Source organism: Morone saxatilis, unplaced genomic scaffold, assembly GCF_004916995.1.
Source record: "Morone saxatilis isolate NCDOM2014 unplaced genomic scaffold, NCSU_SB_2.0 Contig0, whole genome shotgun sequence".
In the NCBI taxonomy this organism is placed as follows: domain Eukaryota; kingdom Metazoa; phylum Chordata; class Actinopteri; family Moronidae; genus Morone; species Morone saxatilis.
The window spans coordinates 17,054,830-17,055,244 of record NW_023339650.1 but is presented as its reverse complement, the minus strand read 5'-3'; the positions used below and the strand labels follow the sequence as shown (position 1 = coordinate 17,055,244).

General features: G+C 45.1%; 1 protein-coding gene across 1 annotated transcript in view; it reads left to right on the top strand.

Moving 5' to 3' along the window:
* Nucleotides 1–415, top strand: part of tfr1b (transferrin receptor 1b) — a 13,321-nt gene that overhangs the window by 4,361 nt on the left and 8,545 nt on the right. Inside the window, exons 9-12 of the mRNA XM_035657099.1 lie at nt 1–25; nt 101–164; nt 243–310; nt 393–408. Of these exons, the coding sequence (XP_035512992.1) occupies nt 1–25; nt 101–164; nt 243–310; nt 393–408 (173 nt within the window). The remainder of the gene's footprint in view (nt 26–100; nt 165–242; nt 311–392; nt 409–415) is intronic.

Below are 415 nucleotides of genomic sequence, written 5' to 3'. Positions count from 1 at the left end.
TGTTGGTGCCACCGAGTGGTTGGAAGTAAGTACTACACTACTTTCATCCACACATACAAAAAAGAAAAGAATCTGCTGTAACACGTCTGTTTGTTTTTAGGGTTATATGTCCTCTATTGACAAACGTGTCGTCACCTACATAAGTCTGGATGGAGTGGTCATGGGTCAGTACAGTTCACACCTGCACTTTATCTCTGTATTCAAATGTTTTTCAGTGATTTGACTGTTTATCTTCTCACAAGGTCATGGGAGCTTTATGGCCTCGGCGAGTCCGCTGCTCAACAGGCTCCTCGAGAGAACCATGAAAGCGGTAACAACAACCACCCACTTAATGCTGACCCAGTTCTGCACACACCAGTACGCCTTGTATTAACTTTGCCTCATCCACACAGGTGAAGAGTCCCGTTGGTTCTGA